Here is a 17841-nt window from a genome sequence, read left to right on the forward strand (position 1 = left end):
GGGTATAATACTCTCTCCCCAGCTTTTCACATGTGTCAGACCACTATGAGAAATGACAGAGCTCTTATTCAAAAGCACATTAGTGAGAAAGTAGACTCCAGAGAGGGCAGAATTGCACTCGCCTTTTATCACGTTCACCAGTGGTGGGTCTGGACTCCAGCGCTGGGCAGTCCTTTCTTAAAGCCTGTGCTGGCAGAGAAAAGGCACTTTTCCTGAGGTAGAAGAGTTTCAGGCACTCCTGGCTCCAGATAGACTCTTTCTGGTAGAGTCAGTGTTTTGGAGAATAGGAGAGCATAGGGCCATCTTTCTTCAGCCATCTAGTTCTATGTGACCGGTAAGTAAGGGCTAGTGCTACAGAAACCTCAAGTGTACCCAGCTGCAAGCAAGGGATAAATAAGTGGTTAGTTAAAAGAAAAAGTCTTTCAGGTCTCAGTCTCATAGCTGGTTACCTCAGCATGTAGATAATGAGCAAAAATGTTCCCAGTACACCCACTCAGGTCCCTGTGTGTCATAGTGACTGGCGGTGACAAAATTCTAAGTAGACCCAGCTCTTAAGAAGGCAGTGTTATTCCCCTTACCTGTAGTCTGTTATTTTAGAAACTTTCTTCCAGAGAAAACTAGTAAGTGGTCAGGAAAATCCCAAGCAAAGGAATAAGACTCCTAACATTGAGCAGTGAAGGTGTTAAGGAAAGTTCAGTAAAACATTTCTATCTACTTTAATAAGAACTTTTGATCTGGAGGAAACTAGTTCGTGTATACTTACCTGTTTCTGAGCCAGACCTAGGTGAGGAACCAGGCCATGCATCCCCACTGTCTAGAGAGGAGATGGGACCTCTACCGGGCTGGGCTAAAGGCCTGGGGCCACCCCACCCCTCCCCCACTTCCTGCAGGGCAGCCAGAGGCCCTGACACACAGCACAGGAAAAGTTGGGTTGTCACACACAGCATAAGTTCATGTGTCTGACAAGATTCGTGGTGGCTTTTTCAAAAAAAGTGTGTGGGGGGGGTTATACTCTTTAGTAATAAAATGTTCTAAATGTACTGTTTCAGGATAATAAAAAGTCGCTCACAGCAGCGTAACTTCCAGCTTCTGGTAATCACTCACGATGAAGATTTTGTGGAGCTTTTAGGACGTTCTGAATATGTGGAGAAATTCTACAGGATTAAGAAGAACATTGATCAGTGCTCAGAGATTGTGAAATGCAGTGTTAGCTCCCTAGGGTCTTACGTTCATTAAAAATGTTCAAGATTTAAATGCCATAAGAAGCATAGGTCTTCAGGCAACTGCTTATTTCTGGTACTGAGTCAGTAAGAAAATATATTCTTTAAAAGGAACTTCATGTCAAGGACTTGGAATGTTTGAGAGGTTCTAAAATCATGAAAGTTGTTTCACATGAAATTTGGACTGATTTTTTGTTTCTGGTTCCCTGAACCTCTTCCCCCTCCAAGCAGCCTGCAAGGCTCAACAGAGCACAGTTGGACTCAGTTTCTCTGCTTCGCTCCCCAGTACTGATGAATGATTCCTGCTCAAAGCACTGTAGAGAAGCAGGTTCTCACTGCCTTGACAATTTATGGTTTTGGTGTAAAAAAAAATCCATGTTAAATGTTACCTGTAAATTTATTTCCTTGCATGTGGTTCAAAAAGAAAATGAGTTATCAGTGAGTATTAATATCTGAAGGGGATCAGAAATGATGAGATTTTAATATTTGGCTCTGCTCTTAACTTTATAAATCCATGCAAGTGACCTCTCACTCTGGAGCTTGGTTTCCCCAACTAAAATTTGAAGTAGTTGAATTGGGTCTCAAGGTTTGACAGGAACCTTTAGTAATCATCTAATTCAATACCCACTATCTTTCCTCTGCCCACATCCCTGCCAGGTCGTCATCCTAAGTAGTCTCTATCTAGAGAGGAAGCTCTCCACTATGCACATCCACCTTTGGAAAGCTCTGACCAAGAGCAAGGCTTCCCTTCACTTGAAGCCTGATCTGCCCATCACGAAGAAGTCTGTAACACTCTCTTCTGTGTATCCTGTGTAACATCTTAGCCTCGCTATCAATCCCAGTTGTTCTCCAAGTGTGCATCCCAGTGCAGAAGGTGAGCCAGGTTCACTCACAAAGTCAAGACCTGCTCCCAGTGGGGTCCAACCAGACATGGAAGAGCAGGCCTCTCATTTTCATTCCAGACGCCATTTCTAATAAAAACCCAATCACACTTTTTTCTGGAATTGCCGGCTGACTTCTTGAAGCCTTTTGCAAACATTCTACACAAGATGCAACCAAGTGATGCACTTTAGAATTACACTTTGTGGAATTTTGTCGTTCAGAGTTTGTCAGGACCATATTGGATCTTGATTCAGTCATGTTGCACAGTTTTGTGCCATCTGCAGATCTACTGAGCACATTGTCTAGACAGCCTTTCTCAACCAGGGGCCAGAAGAGAATTAAGCCCAAAATCCTAAGGTATCTGTGCTAGGCTAAATATTGGCCTGCAAAGATATACAGGTCCTAATTCCTGACACCTGTGAATGTTACCTTATATGGCAAATGGGACTTTACAGATGTGATTAAAGCTAAGGATCATGAGATACAAAGATTATCCTGGTGGGTCCTAAATGTAACCATGACTAGCCTGATAAGAGGGAGGGTGCATCGCAGAAAAGAAGGTGACGTGTTGATGGATGCAGATTGGAGTGACGGACTTTAAAAATTGAGGAAAGGGCATAAGTTGAGGAGTACAAGCAACTGCTAGAAGGTGAAAAAAGCAAAGAAACAGATTTTCCCCTCAGAGCCTGCAGAAGGAACCAGCCCTGCAACAGCTTGACTTTAGCCCAACGAAACTGATTTCAGACTTCTGGCCTCTAGAACTATAAGAGAATAAATTTGTGTTGTTTTAAGCTGGCAAGTTAGTGGTAATTTATTACAGGAGCTGTAGGAAAAGAATACAGTTATCCTTTCCATCTAATCAATTTCTGTGCCTCTAAAATGATATTAGTTCTGTACTATCCTTGAGAGAATTGAGAAAAGAATTACTTAAATCATTTTCTTTCTGTGCTTCATATGAAGAAGCCTGGTTGAGAAAAGTTGGTCCAATCCTCACCCAAGCCCTGGATGAAAAGGCCAAGCAGCATAGCCACTGCTCCAGCCTTCTCATCCTAATTAGCTTTAATAAACTGAAATAAGACTGGCATAGTCCTGACAAAGACATCACGAGAAAAAACAGCATGTCAATCTTACTCAGAGCACAGATCCAGGAATCCCTAAATTAAGTAGAAGCAAATCAATTCTAGTCATGTATTAAAGTAAACATATACAATAACCAAGGTGTTTTTATTCTAAGAATGTTTCAGAAAATATTTCTGTTCATAAATTATAACCATAATAAAGCCAAAGGAGAAAAAATTCTGATGGACACCTAACTACATTTGATAAAATTCAACATTTCCTACCTTTAGCAAACTCATAATTTTGCAAAGATTATTAATGTTATTTGTCATCATGTCAAAATTAACGTCATATTAATAGCAAAAATGAAACATTTCTCACTAAATATTAAAACCATGTGTCTTATATCAACATGTTTCTGAAAGCTCTAGTCATTGCAACAAGGAATGACAAAAAAGGCAGTGCCAGATAAATATAAGCAGTGAGACAAAATTAACATTTACAAATTAAAACAGACTTCCCAATTGCAAATCTGGTTTCCCCTTGAGGACATGGGGTTTTTTTTTGCAGCCCTTTGGAGAGTGGCTGCTTTCAGTCCTATTCCCCTTGTATCAGTGGGCTTGAGGGTGGGATAGGTGCCCTTCTCATTGCTGCTTCTAAATCATTCTCCCCTTCTCCATTAAATATCTGCCCTCTCTCCCCCACCCACCAGTGAATTCCCCCCCACACACACACTTGGAATGAATAGGCTTCACAGTGTGGAGGTTAAGAAGGAGCCTGACTGCCTGGTCTCAAATCCTAGCACCACCACTCACTGGCTGAGGGACCTGGAGCAAGTTATTTATCTTCTTTTGCTTCTGTTTCCTTACCTGTAAAAGTGGGTAGAATGATACCTATTATCTTTTTGGGTTGTTATGAAGATTAAATGGCTTAATACTAATAAACCGCTTAGAGCTGCTTGGCACATAGTAAGGACTATGTAAGTGTTCAAGAAAAACCTTGTGTCTTCAGTTTACTCTTTCTTGCAGTTATCGTTAGCCCCAACCTGGTCACTCCTCTTTATTTTTTGAATATTTTAGGTCCTGGATCAATGTCACTCTCTCCAATACTAATTTTATGATTGTTGGTGATTTCAATATCTAAATGATGATCTAATACAACCCCCCTGGCCTCTCAGTTCCTTGTTCTCTCCTCCAGTGAGAAGATATTCACTCCACAGTCTTACTCTAGAGCCCAGTCCTTTCAATAACAATAACTGCAGCCCTCCATGCTCTCAGTTTTAAGCATCTCACTCTCCAGCGACACCTTGCTATTTTTACAATTCACTCCTGGGGTCGTCAACCCCAGCAATTCCTTTGACCCCACCAAGATTTCAATCCATTGATTCTACCACTTTTTCAGTTCTTCATGTCCCTCATGCCTTTATTTCTGTCCTTATACAGCTTAAATTCCATGGTCCATTATTATGTCACCCTCAACTGAGCTGCCCCCCTCCTCTGTCCTCAAACTTTCCTGGCAATCCCTAGCCCTGGTTAAATACAACTCTGCCTTCTCCCTGCATGTGCCATTTCCTTTGCTGGTTCTTCATTTCCCTGATGTTGTGACGTTGTAGTGCTTCAGTGTTCAGACTGAGTCTGCACCTCTTCTCTTCTTTACACTTGCTTGTTTGGTGATCTCATCCAGTCTCATAGCTTTAAAATTATTGTCTTAGTTTGGGTTCTCCCAGAAATAGAACCTGAAACAACACTTCAAGTGAAAATAATCAGTAGTAGATTGGGGGAATTGTATGGGAAAGAAAAGGCAGCCAGTTAAGGGTTTATTGTTAAGCCAGCCACCGCAGGGGACTATCACAGCTTCATTCCACAGAGAAACTTTGGGAAATTTGGCAAAATATATGCTTCAGAATTATCCCACTTGAGGGGCAAGAGACATGGGATATTTATATACCAACTTCCCAGAGGTGACTGAGGGCTCTTCAGGCACATGTTAGTTACTGGTTTGCCATGTGTACTAGCAGAACTGCTTTCCAGAGTTTTAAAAAAAAAATCTGACAGGGCCGGCCCGTGGCTCACTCGGGAGAGTGCGGTGCTGATAACACCAAGGCCCCGGGTTCGGATCCCATATACGGATGGCTGGTTCGCTCACTGGCTGAGCGTGGTGCTCACAACACCAAGTCAAGGGTTAAGATCCCCTTACCGGTCATCTTTTAAAAAAAAAAAAAAAAAAAAAATCTGACAGAGATACAGATAATGGCAGCTGCTGGAGGTTGGCAGGAGCACGTTGGCAATTCCAAGGGAATAGGCAGGGCACTGACAGCTCCCGTAACAACCATCTATGCGCTGATGACTAAATGTTTGTCTCCAGTCCACATCTCTTAAATTCCAGACTTATATTTGGCTGCCAGTGGACCGCTGGATATATGTCTGCATGTGAATATCTTAAAACAACCAAAACCAGTCTTTCCCCCAGAACCTGAACCTCCCATAGGCTTTCAATAAATGGCAACTCCATTCTACCAATTGCTCAGGCAAAATTCTTGGCATCCTCCTTGATTCTTCTACTTATCTCACATCCAGTCCATCCGTTTATGGGTTCAACTGTCAAAATACATCCAGAATTTGACCGTCCCTCACCATCTGAACCAGCAATCTTTAACCTGAATAATCTGAGGAAACACCTAACTGCTCTCACTGGTACAGTCCTGCTCCCACAGTTTGTTCTTAACACAGCAGCCAGTGATCTTTTTAAAAGGTAAATCAAATAAAATGTTTCACAGGGGTGTGGGTTTAGCAATTCTGAAACTATTTTATGTATATACTAAAATTCAACAAACATATATTGTAGATAATAAGAACAGATTCTCACTGTTGGAAAAAGATGATTGCATATCAAGAAAGGGGAAAGGCAATAAAAATAACCCTGTGGTGATGATTAAATCCAAAGTATCAGTATAAATTTGTGGTATAAATTTTACTTCAATAAGGGTGGAACAAAGACCACCAAAATCTGCTCCTCCATAAAAGCAACAAGAACACTGGAAAAAACTTAAAGTCAACTCTTCCAGAAATTTGGAAATTAACTAAATACTAACAACAGGCTGAGGAGTGTATATTCAAGAAAAACAGCTGAATATCAGTAAGAACAGCCAGTGGCATTTTAACTTGCCCTAATCTCACTCTCCTCCCCCTGGTTCTGTGGTAACCTTGAAAACCTCTTAACTATAGTATTTGTGAAAAACAGCAGCCTAGTAGCCACTGGAGGAAGCAGAATGGATTTGGAGCTTCCCCAAATCTCTACTCCCAGAGAAATGCCTCCATTTGACCTGTCTGGCAGTTCCCTGAAAAGCTCCTTTCTCAGGGCCTTTTATTTGACCTGACTGAGCACTCACTCCACAAAAAGCCCTACTTGCTGTGCAATCAGTGACAATTGGTTAACATTGTGGCTGCCTGGGGCAGCATTACCAATTGGGGCTAACGAGAGGCTGACCAAAAATCTTAAAAGGAAAAGTCAGGGAAGAAGATGTCCATGGGGACTTTGACAAGCTCAAGCTTATTCTTGGGAATCTAGAAGTCCATGTGCATGTGCAGAGCTGTATGCATGACCAGGAAAGAACTGAGAAGATCCTAAGCTCTCACCTCTGACTGACCTTGGGACTCGACTCATGCAGGAAGTAAAGGTTAAGGCACAGTTGGAAACTGCCTGCTGCAGCATTGAAGACATGTCCTGACACACGTGCACACACACGTTCACATACACACGCAACATAAGCTAGAAAACTTACTGGTTCAAGACATTAAAGGAAATCTTTGTCCAGTCATTAGCTTACCACTAAGCTAACAGGGTAGAAAAAGCATGATGAAGAATATAGAATTTACAGAATTAGTTCAGGAAAGTCAGAACAAACCAACAGGAACAACAAACAGCAACAGGAACAAACCCAGGGGAGGCGGTAATCTGATTTCCAGAGTTGACACATTATATATATTTTTTAAACGCCCAGTTTCAACAAGAAATTATAAGACATGCAAAAAACAAGTATATATGGCCCATACACAACAATTAAAAAAAAAAAAAAATCAGTCAATAGAAACTATCTCTGAGGAAGCCCAGATGTTAGACTCACTAGGTAAAGACTTTAAATATCAGCTATTTAAATATCAGCTATTATAAATATGTTAAAGGAACTAAGGGAAACCATGTTTAAAGAATTAGAGGAAAGTATGATAATGATGTCTCACCAAGTCGAAACATTCACTAAAGAGACAAATTATTTTTAAAAAACCAAACAAATTCTAGGAGTAAAAAGCACAATAACTGAAATAAAAATTCACTAGAGAAACTCAACAGCAGACTTGAACTGGCAGAATAAAGAATGAGACCTAAAAGACAGTTTAATTGAAATTATCCAGTTGGATAAATAGACAAAAGGATGAAGAAAAATGAACAGAGCTTCAAGGACCTGTGAGACACCACCGAGCACAGCAGCACAACAAGCATACTAACCATGATGAGAATCCCAGAAGAAGCAAAAAGAGAGGAAGGAGCAAAAAGAATATTTGAAGAAACAGTGGCCAAACCCCCCCCCCCAATTTTATGAAAACATTAATCTTCATATCCAAGAAACTGGACAAACTCAAAGTAGGATAAACTCAAAGAGATTCACAGTTCGATACATCATAGTCAGATTGTTGAAAAGCAAAAACGGAGATATTGTGAAATCAGCAAGAGAAAGAGGCAAGGGATCCTCAATAAAACTAAGAGCTGAGCTCATAAGACACTATGGAGGCCTGAAAGCAGCAGAGTGACATATTAAAAGTGCTGAATGAAAAAGACTTAACCAAGAATTCTGTATCCAGCAAAACCATCCTTCAAATATGAGAGAAAATAAGATATTCCCAGAAAAACAGAAACTGAGATAATTTGCATCCAGCAGACTTGCCATGCAAGAAATATAAAAGGAGAATTCTTCAGGATAAAATGAAAAGAAATTAGACTTAAATCCACATGAAGTAAATAAAGAGCTCCAGTAAAAGTAAATACATAATGTAAGATAAAAGTATAAATGTATTTTGGTTTGTAACTCTTTTCCTAAATGATTTAAAAAGAAACTGTATTAAGAAATAATTTTAACACTATGTTAATGGGCTTTAATGTATAAAGGTATAATTTATATGACAATAATACTACAAAGGAGGGGGAGGGAACAGAGCTATATAGGAACTTTTGAAATAGAAATTAAGTTGATGTTCATCTAAGTTATTAATTTGTAACTCCCTGGGCAATCACTAAGAAAATAAAAACCCTGAAGTAAAAGAAACAAGGGAATTAAAATGGTGTACTAGACAATATCTATCTAACACAAAAGAAAGCTGTAACGGAGGACAAAGAGGAAGAAAAAGTATAAGAAAACAAATAGCAAAATGGCAGACATAAATCTTGTATTATCAGTAATTACACTAACTGTAAATTAAACACTAACCAAAAAGAAGAGGTTGGCATATTGGATTTTTAAAAATCATCCAAATATATGCTCTCTGTAAGAGACACACTTTAAATTCAGGCACAAATACATTGAAAATAAAGGGATGAAAAAAGAAATACTATGCAAAATATCTGCAAGAGAACCGAAGTGGCTGTACTGTATCAGTCAAAATAGATTTTGACAAAATTGTTACTAGAAACAGAAAAGGACATTTTATAATGATGAAAAGGTAGGGGCTGGCTGGTTAGCTCAGTTGGTTAGAGCATGATACTGTTAACACCAAGGTTCGGGGTTCAGTCTCTGTACTGGCCACGTCCCCACCCCCACCACACGCGCACACACACACAGTATAATGATGAAGATGAATCCAACACAAAGACATGACAAGTATAAACATAAATGTAGCTTACATGAATGCAAATAAATGAAGCAAAAACTGACAGAATTGAAGGGAGAAATAGTTTGACCATAATAGTCAACTGGGTGAGACTTCAATACCCCACTTTCGATAATGGATAGAAATAATGGAATGAATGAGGGGACATTCCTACCAACCTTACAGAAAAGGTGCAACCTACCAAAATTGGCTCAAGAAGAAATAGAAAAACTTCTTATAGACCTATAAGAAGTAAAGATATTAAATTAGTAATTAAAACAAACAGAAATAAACAAAACAAATGCTTTCTCCAAAGAAAAGCCTAGGCCCAGCAGTTTCACTGGTGATTTCTGCGAAACATTTAAAGAATAACACCAATCCTTTTCAAACTTCCGAAGAATAGAAAAGGAGAGAACACTACCCAGCTTGTTCTATGAGGTCAATATTACACTGATAAAACCAGACAGAGATATCACAGGGATGAAACTGCAGAGCAATATCCCGTATGAAAATAGATGCTAAAATCCTCAGCAAAATAATAGCATACCAAATCCAGCAATACATAAAAAGTGTTATACACCAAAAGCATAGGCAACAAAGAAAACGTAGATATACCAGACTACGTCAAAATTAAAAACTTCTGTGCACTAAAGGACACCATCAATAGAGTGGGAAGGCAACCTGCAGAATGGGGGAAAGCATTTACAAATACAACAAAAAAACAGATTTTAAAAATGAGCAAAGGACTTAAGTAGACATTTTATCAAAGAAGATATACAAATGGCCAATAAGTACATGAAAATATGCTCAACATCACTAATCATTAGGGAAAAGCAAACCAAAACCACAATGAAATACTTTCACCAATTATGATGACTACTATCAAAAAAGAAAATAAATAAGTGTTGGCAAGTATGTGAAGAATTGAAACCCTTGTGCACTGTTCACAGGAATGTAAAATGGTGCAGCCACTATAACATTACCCCAAAATTTTTAAAAATTGGAATAGAATTCTTTAGAGTAGAACTATTCTATCATCCAACAATTCCATTTCTGGGTATCTATCCAAAAGAATTGAAAGCAGTGTGTCGAAGATATTCATATACCCATGTTCATAGCAGCATTATTCACAGTAGCCAAAAGGTGGAAGCAACTCAAATGTCCATTAATGGATGAATGGATAAACAAAATGCAATATATTCATACAGTGGGATATTACTCAGCCTTGAAAGGGAAGGAATTCTAACACACATTATAACATGGGGAAACTTGAGAACATTATACTAAGTGAAATAAGACAGTCACAAAGGGACAAATACTGTATGATTCCACTTATCCTAGGGGTCTTCAAAAAGTTCATGGAAATATTCATATTATCTTTTAATTCCATTTTCCACAAACTTTTTGAAGTAGTTTCATATGAAGTATCTAGAATAGTCAAATTCATAGGGACAGAAAGTAGAAGGGTGGTCGCTGGTAGGGGAGGTGGGGGTGCAGGGAGAATAGGACATTGTTAAGTGAGCACAGAGTTTCTGTTTTGCTAGATGGAAAGAGTTCTGGAGACTGCACAGCAATGTGAATGTACTTAACAATTCTAAACTGTATACTAAAAAATGGTTGAGATAGCAAATTTTATGTGCGTCTTATCACAATTAAAAAGTTTTTAAAAGGCTAAATGTGTGTATATATGTGTGTGTGTGTATTTTTATATACACATACATACACACAGAGACAGAAATACAGCTATGCATACATATATTTTAGCTCTGTCCATTGAGAGGGCCAAAGTGTGATGACTCCCAGGTAATAAGCACACTTAGTGCCCCAATCTTGATTTTAAAACACCCTCTTCAATAAAAGGAACCCTGGCTCCTTGGAGAAGTGGTTGATTCCAGGGCTGAGGCAGGGAAAATACAAAATGAGTCTGGAACATCCTGTGGTGCCAGAAATTGAGAAAATATTTTTTAAAGATGGGGTTTGTTCAAAGAACACAAAACCTAACCTGAAGTAACTCCCAATGACCGAAGTAGAATAATTTCTGAGACAAAAATAGTATTGGATTATACTCCATAGAGTAACAAATATTCATGAGCTCATATGGATATACTTCATTAAAGTACTTAATCAACTAAAAGAGGGACAAAGACAGCTCTTCTTTATAGTAGAATTGCAAATACTAAATGTAGAAGGAAAGAAATAGAAAAATCACCATTAGGCAAATACCACAGTAAAAAAAAAAAAAAAGTCACTGATTGGTGCCAATGTTAGTGGGCACAAATTTGAGGAGAAATAATTTATATAGTGTCAAGTTATCTCCCCCAATACATTTATTAACCAAAAAGGAAAAGATAGGGACTTTATAGTGTAGAAACCTGGCAGAAACCATCCTAACCAAATGGTCACGCGCACCATCACCAAGAATAAGACATATTGACATAGTGAACCCTGTGACATTATGCACTGAGGACACAACTCATTTCTGTGATATTCTTGCCACAAAAGTTTAACTTCAGTCCATAATTATGGAACTTCAGTTTCTCATAATTATGAGAAAACCAGGGAGATCCAAACAGGAACATTTGACAGCATAATTGATGAATATTCTTGGAAAATGTAAGGGTTATGAAAGGACAGAAAGGACTGAGGAAGTGCCACAGCCCACAGGAGACTAAGAATGAACAGATAAATGTAACGTGAGCTCCTGGGTTGGATCTTAAATGAAAAAAGGACGTTCATGGAAACACTGGTGAGATTAGGGTAAGGCCTGTAGTTTACTTAAAAATAGTAAACCAGGGCCGGCCCCGTGGCACACTTGGGAGAGTGCGGCGCTGGGAGGGCAGCAGTGCTCCCGCCGCGGGTTCGGATCCTATATAAGGATGGCCGGTGCACTCACTGGCTGAGTGCGGTGCAGCCGGTCACAAAAATGACAAAAAACAAACAAACAAACCAAAAATAGTAAACCAATGTTCATTTTTCTGTTTCTGATCATTGCACTGTGATTATGTAAGGTGTTACCACTGGGAAAAGCTGGATAAGGGGGGATACGGAAACTCTACTATTTTTGAACTTTTCTGTAAATCTAAAATTAATTCAAAATTAAAAGTTTTTTAAAAAAGAAAAATTGAGTGACGTCACTCCTGTATTCAAAACTTCCAACGGCTCCCTATTTCGGTCATGAAAGCTCCAATCTTCCCAATGGCTTACAAGGCTCCATATGCTGTGGACGTGCTCGTGTTGACCTCTCTGACGGTATCTCCCACCACCTTCCCCCTCACTCCTCCTGGCTATGCCAGCTTCCGTGCTAAACCCTAACACAGTGGGCATTTTCCTGCCTCGGGGCTTCTATGGTTTGAATGTATGTATCTCTCCAAAATGCATATGTTGGAACTTAACCCCTAAGGTGATGGTATTAAGAGGTGGGGCCCTCTCTTGAGGGAGAGAGTTCATCCCTTTTGCCTTTCTGCCATGTGAAGACAACAGCATTCATCCCTTCCTCCATGTGAGAACGCAGCAAGAAGGCACCATCTTGGAAGCTAAGAGTAAGCCCTTACCAGTCACCAAATCTGCTGGCACCTTCGTCTTAAACTTCCCAGCCTCCAGAACCATGAGAACTAAATTTCTATTATTTATAAATTACCCAGTCTCAGATATTGTTATAGCAGCACAAATGGACCAAGACTAGGACTTTTGCACTTGCTTGTGGCTTCTCTTCAGCTTGGTAACTTCTTGCTGCAGATAACTGTATGGTCACTTCCCATTGTCCTTCAGGTTTCTGCTCAAATAGCACCTTCTAGGTGAGGCCTTACCTCACCATCCCATGTAGAAGAGCACACTCGCTCCATTCTACCTGCCCCCTGCTTTTGTTTTCTCTCTGTTGTACTTCTCACCATCTGACATAATATATATTTACTTATTTATTTGTTCATTATCTGTCTCCGCTCACTACAATGTGTCTCCAAGAAGGGAAGGACTGTGCTGTTTTGTTTGGTGCCTGGCACACAGTAAGCACTAAGAAACATTTACTTAATGAATGAATGAACTTATAATTGTCGTGGGAATTATTTGTTTAACATATGCCTTCCATACTAGACTGAATATTTACAAAGGCAAATATTTCACTTTTATTTTAGGAATAAAGTACTTATCCTATACACATCCACCTATAGAATGACAGATATCAAAATATTACCGTGATTATTATCTCTGGATGTGGAGATTATCAGGGTTTTTTTATTTCTTTGCATATCTTCACTTCGCACAATAACATTTTGTGTCATCTTTCTTAAAATGCAGAATACTAACATTGGAGAATGCCCTTTATATATTTCAGGTGAAAAAAGACAGTAAAAGTTATGCAATTTTTGTAGTAAAATACAAATGTGCATAAAAAAAGGACTGGTACTAGATACTGAGGTGTTACAGGACTAGGTCGAAGGGGTGCAAGAGTGTTTGCTTTTTATTGCTTGTCTCTTTTGTAAATTCTCTACATTAAAAACATAAACATAAATTCCAAATAAAAGCAATGGGGTGAACACAAACTCCCATAACCCACTAGAATGACAGTAACTGAATTTTTAAGTTTTTAACCCATCAACATGGGGGAGACGGACAATGGCAGCTGTGTCTGGAAAGCGGGAAAGCAGATGGGCAGTGGGCAGACGACTTGGCTGACCCAAGAGAACTGAATCCTAAACCAGCTGCAAGCAAGCTGAGACCCACACTGATTTACGGAATCGCCCAAATGCTCAGGAATTGGCAGAAGGCTAAGCACCACTGGCAGGGAAGGGGTGAAAATAAGGAAAATTAGTTGAAACTCAGTTTAAGAAGCAGTTAGATCTCCAATTACACTCCTTGAAGTTGAGTGACCCACTCTAGCAGATGGAAGTTTTTCTCTGGAGAGCACATCTGGACCAAGAAACACTAGGCACAGTTGAGGGCAGCCAAAGTATGCTGAAATCAGAGCTACTAAGTGAACAATCAGCAGAGGCTGAGGCCCCCACCCCAGCCCTCTTCCCACCCTTGGCGGAGGGAGATTCTTTTCTGGGGAAGCTGACCTGCCTGCCAAAAATGACTCACAGAAACTGGCATGGGAGGTAATGAAACAAGCAGCCAGTGGCCCTATAGGGGACACCCCACCCCCCCCACCCCACCACACAGTCAGAGCTCCCTGTCTGCGTTAACGTGAGCCAGCAATCCAGAATGCCTTTAACACGAAAGGGAAAAATCAAAACAACATTGTAAAACTTGGAGAAAATAAAGACTGTATGGAGAAAGAAACTTTAAAAAAATACCAACTATCAGTAAAATTCTTAGATTGCTAAGAAATGATATGCCAACAGTAAAACAAGAACATGGTGCTATCAGAACATGAACACACACACACACACACACACACACACACACACACACACACACACACGACTAAAATGCCTTTGGGATGAAAGATAAAGCTACGGAAACATTTCAGAGAAGAGAAATTTTTAAAATGGAAAATAGAGGAAAAAAAAGAAAATTCGAGGACCAGTCCAAGAGGTATATACACGTTAAGCTTCCCAAATCCAACATCCAAAATCTAAAATGTTTGAAAATCTGAAACTATTGAGTGCCAACGTGACACTCAAATGAGATGCCCATTAGAGCAATTCTGATTTGGGGTTTTCTGACTTGGGTAAGTATAATGCAAATATTCCCAAATTAAAAAAAAAAAAATCTGAAATCTGAAACATTTCTGGTCCCAAACATTTTAGATAAGGGATACTCAACCTGTAATCAGCAAATGGTAGTTACAATAAAAGAGAGAAGAGAAAGGAGAAGAAGTTGTCCCAAGCTCTCTAAGTGTGTACACAAAAGTATCCTGCTATAAAGATGAATGAGGAAAAAAGGTGCAAAACGAGTATATGATTATGCCACCGCTCATGTAGGGACAAGGGACAGTAAGACCATGTATTCACAGTTGCTTATATTTATACAAACTCTGATAGAACACACAAAAAATTAATAGAAATAGTTATTTGTGAGGGTGGTGGAGACATTCCAGTGAATTTTCTAAATATATAGTTTTGATTTTTGAGCCATGTGACTGGAATACCTACTCAAAGATAAGACTGAAAATAAAATAACAGAAGTTATTTTTTATTTTGTAAAGGAAGAAAACTTACCAGAACCTAATGACATGCTTTCAGTTTGAAAGGGCCCACTATGTGTCTGGCACAACAGATGGAAACATCTACACCAAGGCACCTCCTTGTAAAATTTGGGTCATGGGGACCAAGAAAATTTCCTACTAATTTCCAAAGAAACAGTGAGGAAAGATCTGGATTCAAATGGTTTTGGATGGGCTGAGCCCGTGGCGCACTCGGTAGCGTGCTGCGCTAGCAGCGCGGCGACGCTCCCGCCGCCGCGGGTTCAGATCCTATATAAGGATGATCGGTGCACTCCCTGGCTGAGCGCCGGTCACCGGAAAAAAAAAAAAAAAAAAAATGGTTTTGGATTTCTGAACTTCTGGCAGACAGTAGGCAATAGCACAGGCCTTATACAATTCTGAAGGAAAATTATATCCTGCCTAAAATTTTATACCTGGCCAAACTGTCAAAACAGGTTTGAGGATAAAATAAACACATATTTAGACATGCAAGTTCTCAAAAAATCTACCTCCTACACACCCTTTATTAGAAAGCTATCAGACGATGTGTTTCCCCAAGAAAGAGGAAAGACCTGGGATTAAGAACTAGGAAAGCCACACAGAGAGGTGAAGGGAGTTCCCAAAGCAATGGTGACAGGAGACCTCAGGATGACAGCTGTGGGGAAGGGTCAGAGGGAGGCTCCAGGTCAGAGGGAGGCTCCACGTCAGAGCAGGTTAGGAGGCTCCAGGGGAGACCTAGGAAGACAAAATTGCAAGAATAACTGATTTAACCAAATCTCTTGAGAGGAGTTTTTTACAAGCAGCTGAGAATTTAGGGTAAAGTCACTGAGAAGAACATAGAACACTAAGCAAATGGAAAAACATGACAATTATTAACGCCAGAGGAAAAGAGTTTTGAAGGAAAATTAAAGCACGCACAGTTCGCCACACGTTTCAGCTGTGAGTACATAATTATGTCCAAGGAAAACAAGGCTTTGGCAGACCCAAATCGTGATCTAGCTGTATTGGTAGGATGAGCAAAAGGAAGGATGCAAGTAGAGGAAGGACAGCAAGGAGGAAAGGATTAAATACTCATTGAAGACAACAGAGGATGCCTCCACCCGAACAGCAAGAAAGAGCAACATAGGTGGAATTTAGAAACATGGAGGGATGAAAATAGCAAAAGAAATGGTTAAAATAGTGCTTCCCCTGGAGAAGAGGCAAAGGGGGTCTGGAGTGGAGAATGCTTGTCAAAAACAGAAGGATTTGAGATTTTTTCCTACCCACAAGCTGAGTAAGCAGGCCACAGTTTCATGGATGCTGGTAGGAGACTCAGTATTCTTGGATCGAAGGTAAGGACGTGTATTATGCATAGAAGTAGTAGTAGAATATCAGCTTTTTTGTGTCTGTTCCCTGAATCCCAGTTCTCACTGTGTGGTGCAAAGAGGGCAGCTGGCACCTGAATGCCCAGTGGTTGCTTTGCAGGAGAGGAAACCTGAGCTTAAGGAACCTGAATTTTTTTATAATGGGCAGTAAGTGTGCCTGCCTTTTGGTCTGGAGGAAGAAACTCTCTTCCAAGGCTATTTGCTTTATTTTTATTTTTTAGATGTATTTATTTTAATTGACACATTGTAGTTGTACATGCTTATGGGGTACAATCTGATGTTTGCTACATATAATATGTCGTATAATAAATCGGGTTAGGGTGGTTCGTATAACCATCATCTCATGCATTTGTCATTTCTTTGTGGTGAGAACATTCAAAAGCCTCTCCTCTAGCCGTTCTGCAATATACAGAATTTAACTGCTAACCATAGTCACCTACTGTGCAACAGAACACCAGAATTTACTCCTATCCAATTGTAATTTGGTACCCGTTGGCCAGCCTCTCCCTGCTGTCCCTTTCCTCTTCCCCTCTCCAGTCTCTGGTGACCACTGCTTGCTACACAAACATCCTTTAAAAGATGGTCGGGGACAAAGCATAGCGGTCTCAGGACGTGCAGAAATGCAAAAGACCATGGAGAACTGATTCCCAACGCTGCCGTTTTTCATAATCGTCCTCCATGAATTACTTGATTTGTAAAATTACCTGCAAGTGTAACTTTCCTAAAAATAAAAATCTAGTAAGTTAAATAGTTTTACTTACTAAACAACTCGCCCGGCCCTTACTCCTCCTAACCGGATTTTTTTTTCTTTTTCTTGCCAACTGAATCCCAAAGAAGGGAAAAGCGGGAAAGGCAACCTCGGCTGTCCTGAAGCCGGGCGCAGGGCGAGCTGCTGCCAAGAAGGGCGGTCCCGGTCCCCGCGCCGCGGGCCACGCGTGCCAAGTGCCCGAGCAGCCCTTGCGTAGTTTGTGTGAATCACAATCGCTCGGGGTTGGAGCCCCGCGGACAAGCAAGAAATAAGCGCCGCAGACCGCCCGAGGCAGCGGCTGGGGCCCGGGTGGCCGGACTGCCACGTGCCCCTGTGCCACGCCCTCGCCGGGCGCGCAGCTCCCCCGACAGGAGGGTCTGCGCCCTCACCCGCACCCCAGCCGCCGCGCAGAGCCCGCTTATCGGCCCATCTCCCGTGACACGGGGCCGCGCCCCTATCTGCGCGGGCCATCGCCCTCTCCCACGCGCGGGGGCGCCTGCCCACCGCTCCCCGAGCTGCTGTTGCCGGTCATGAGGGTTAGAGGGGGCGTTGACTCATCCCAGCACCG

The 17841-nt window shown here is 40.6% G+C and overlaps 1 protein-coding gene across 1 annotated transcript in view; it reads left to right on the forward strand.

Moving 5' to 3' along the window:
* The window catches only part of RAD50 (RAD50 double strand break repair protein), a 68967-nt gene extending 65563 nt beyond the window's left edge, over nt 1–3404 (forward strand). The window contains exon 25 of the mRNA XM_063086957.1: nt 1050–3404. Coding sequence (XP_062943027.1) covers nt 1050–1236 — 187 coding nt within the window. The 3' untranslated portion in view covers nt 1237–3404. The remainder of the gene's footprint in view (nt 1–1049) is intronic.
* Nucleotides 3405–17841: the final 14437 nt, after the last annotated feature.

The sequence above is a fragment of the Cynocephalus volans genome, chromosome 2 (assembly GCF_027409185.1).
Source record: "Cynocephalus volans isolate mCynVol1 chromosome 2, mCynVol1.pri, whole genome shotgun sequence".
NCBI lineage: Eukaryota > Metazoa > Chordata > Mammalia > Dermoptera > Cynocephalidae > Cynocephalus > Cynocephalus volans.